The sequence below is a fragment of the Lipotes vexillifer genome, unplaced genomic scaffold, assembly GCF_000442215.2.
Source record: "Lipotes vexillifer unplaced genomic scaffold, Lipotes_vexillifer_v1.1 scaffold2225, whole genome shotgun sequence".
In the NCBI taxonomy this organism is placed as follows: Eukaryota; Metazoa; Chordata; class Mammalia; order Artiodactyla; family Lipotidae; genus Lipotes; species Lipotes vexillifer.
In genome coordinates this window covers 445,092-447,345 of record NW_006798684.1, presented here as the reverse complement: position 1 = coordinate 447,345, position 2,254 = coordinate 445,092, and the positions used below count along the sequence as shown (strand labels likewise).

The window sequence follows — 2,254 nt, the reverse complement described above, 5'->3', positions numbered from 1 at the left end:
TGCTGAACCTGGTGAGGGAAGTAAAACCCAAGACCTGAGGGCCTGGCCCAGGTCTTGAACCCCGTACTTGTAGCACCTGACCCCGGTACCCCAGCCCAGGCCTAGCACCCAGTATGTGTGTGACCACACCCCTGATCAGGTCCCAGCACCTGCCCTTAGCACCCTGCTCCAGCCCTGGTCCCAGCACCTCACCCCAGGACTTGGCCCTCAACCACCATTACCCGCTCCTACCCTGTGCAAATAAACTTGTGTCTGGAAGCCCACCTACAACCTTTCATTTTGCTACAGCAAGGCCCCCAGGAAGAGGAGAAAATCTCAGGGTAGAGCCATAGTTCCATTTATTATCCAGCAAACAGTAGGAGGACCAGAGAAGGGGCCCAGCCTGGACACCCTCCCATTATTGCCATGGATTGCTTCCCCAACCTCGAGGGCCTGGAGGCGCTTGGCCTAGGGGGCGGTGGACCCAGCCCCGACCGCTGGGATGGAGCAAAGTCCAGATGGCCCTGGCCCTAGCACCAACTCATGAATCCCCCACCCCAGGCCTGTCTACCGAGGGCCAGCAGAGCCCCTCTTGGAGCCAGGCCGACCAGACTCTGGGCTGCTGGGTCCAGCTCCAGACAGGCTGGACTCTTGAGTTCTGGACCCCAGGCTGGCTGGACCCTGGGATCCCAATTCCAGGTTCCAAGTGGGGTGGTCTTAAGTCCCAGACTCCGGCCTAGGCCAAGGGCCTTCAGGGCTGCAGCAGGTAGCTGCCTTCATGGCTGAGCTTCTGGGGTGGGGGCGCCTTCTCGGGACAGGGGCCAGGGCTGGAGTTGGGACTGGATTCGGAGAGGGAGTCGATGTTGGCAGAACGGGAGTGGCAGGCCCAGCAGAGAATGACCCAGAGCAGCAGCAGCAAGAAGCCTACGAGGCCGTTGCAGATGATGGCGATGAGGGCCCCCTGGGAGATGGCTGCCCCCATGACGGGCAGTACCCTCAGACAAGCACAGACTGAGAAGCTGCCTCAATGGCAAGGCCCATGCCGAGGCGGGACTCCGGTATAGCCAGCCTTCCAAGGAGGCTGTCCTGTCCACACACTCAATGATTCCCGGACAGTGAAGACGTCCGCCTGCAGTTCTCAGCCTGTGGGGGGTAGAGAGCAAAGGCAAAGGGTGGTGAGGAGGAAGGGGTGGGGTTAGGCCTAGGAGGAGAGGCGTAGGGAAGACAGCCCGCTCCCACACCTCTGGCCTCCCAGCAGGCCTCAGTATCCCACAGAGCCAACACCTGGCTCTGGGCACCTGGATGGGGGTGTGGCTACTGTGGGGAAAGCTGCACTAGGCAGCCTATAACTCATTCTCCTTTTGACCAGTGGGCATGGCCTGGCCTGGCCCTGCCCACTGAACATCCAGCCCTCAGAAGAACTGTGTGAGTGGGTGGGATTGAGGAAGCCCAAGGCCTTGAAGGATGGGCACTGTAACCAGCTTCGGTGTGGCCTGGGCACCTCCCCCGACTCAGGACTCCAGCCAGCCAGCCCAGGAGACCTCCAGAGGCACCAGCTCACACAGAGGGAACTTTGTGGAGGCCTGGCAGGCATGTGTGGGTCTGTGTTATCTAAGACTGTGTACCTAGGTGCACCTCTCTGTGAGACGGTCTCTCCAGGTCAGGTGCATGTGTCTGTGTGTCTGGCCCTTACTCTGTCCCTTGGTTCCCTTGCCTGGATCTGTGCCTCTGCCTCTGTATACCTGCCTCCGTGTGTACCTGTATGTCTCTCTGTAGCTCTCTTTATATCTGTCTCTCTCTGTGTCCCCATCTCTGAGTCTATAAGGGTCTCTCTTGTGTCTCGTTTCTCTCCCAGTCTATTTCTTTGTGTATCTCTGTATCAGTCTCTGTGTGTCTCTTTCTCCCTGTCTCTGTGTGTATGGGTCTCTTGTGTCTCCGTCTCTCTTTCCTCCCCGCTGTGTGTCCGTCTGTCCCCGTGGACGTGTCTCTATCCCCTCTCCGTGCGGTCTGTCTCTGTAGTTCTGTGCGTCTCTTGTGTGTGTCTGTCTTTGTGTGTGTCTCTCTTTCTCCCCGGCTGTGTCTCTGTCTCCGTGTGTGTCTATGTCTCTTCATCTCCGTCTCTGGTTTTCAACGCCCCCCATGCCCGTGGTGGGAGGGCCCCCTCTTACCTGAGTTGAGCCCGGTGCGCGCCCGCGGGAGGGTCCGGGGCAGCGGGATGCAGGGCGCCGACTGCTGCTCGGGAGCCTGCGGGCGGGGACGTCCCCTCCCCCCCACC

At 60.0% G+C, this 2,254-nt stretch overlaps 2 protein-coding genes across 2 annotated transcripts in view; one reads left to right on the top strand and one right to left on the bottom strand.

The window, feature by feature from the left end:
* The window catches only part of DNAI1 (dynein axonemal intermediate chain 1), a 60,762-nt gene extending 60,504 nt beyond the window's left edge, over positions 1 to 258 (top strand). The window contains exon 20 of the mRNA XM_007470767.1: positions 1 to 258. This exon is cut by the window's left edge and continues 76 nt beyond it. Within this exon, the coding sequence (XP_007470829.1) occupies positions 1 to 38 (38 nt within the window). The 3' untranslated portion in view covers positions 39 to 258.
* ENHO (energy homeostasis associated) lies at positions 259 to 2,235 on the bottom strand. The gene is made up of 2 exons (XM_007470766.1): positions 2,148 to 2,235; positions 259 to 1,122 (listed from the first exon to the last, which is right to left on the bottom strand). The coding sequence occupies exon 2, from the start codon at positions 959 to 961 to the stop codon at positions 731 to 733; it is 231 nt and encodes a 76-aa protein (XP_007470828.1). The 5' UTR covers positions 962 to 1,122; positions 2,148 to 2,235; the 3' UTR covers positions 259 to 730.
* Positions 2,236 to 2,254: the final 19 nt, after the last annotated feature.

Bases quoted from the DNA above. Each gene is read 5' to 3' on its own strand.
- ENHO (XM_007470766.1), bottom strand. From the start codon at position 961: ATGGGGGCAGCCATCTCCCAGGGGGCCCTCATCGCCATCATCTGCAAC.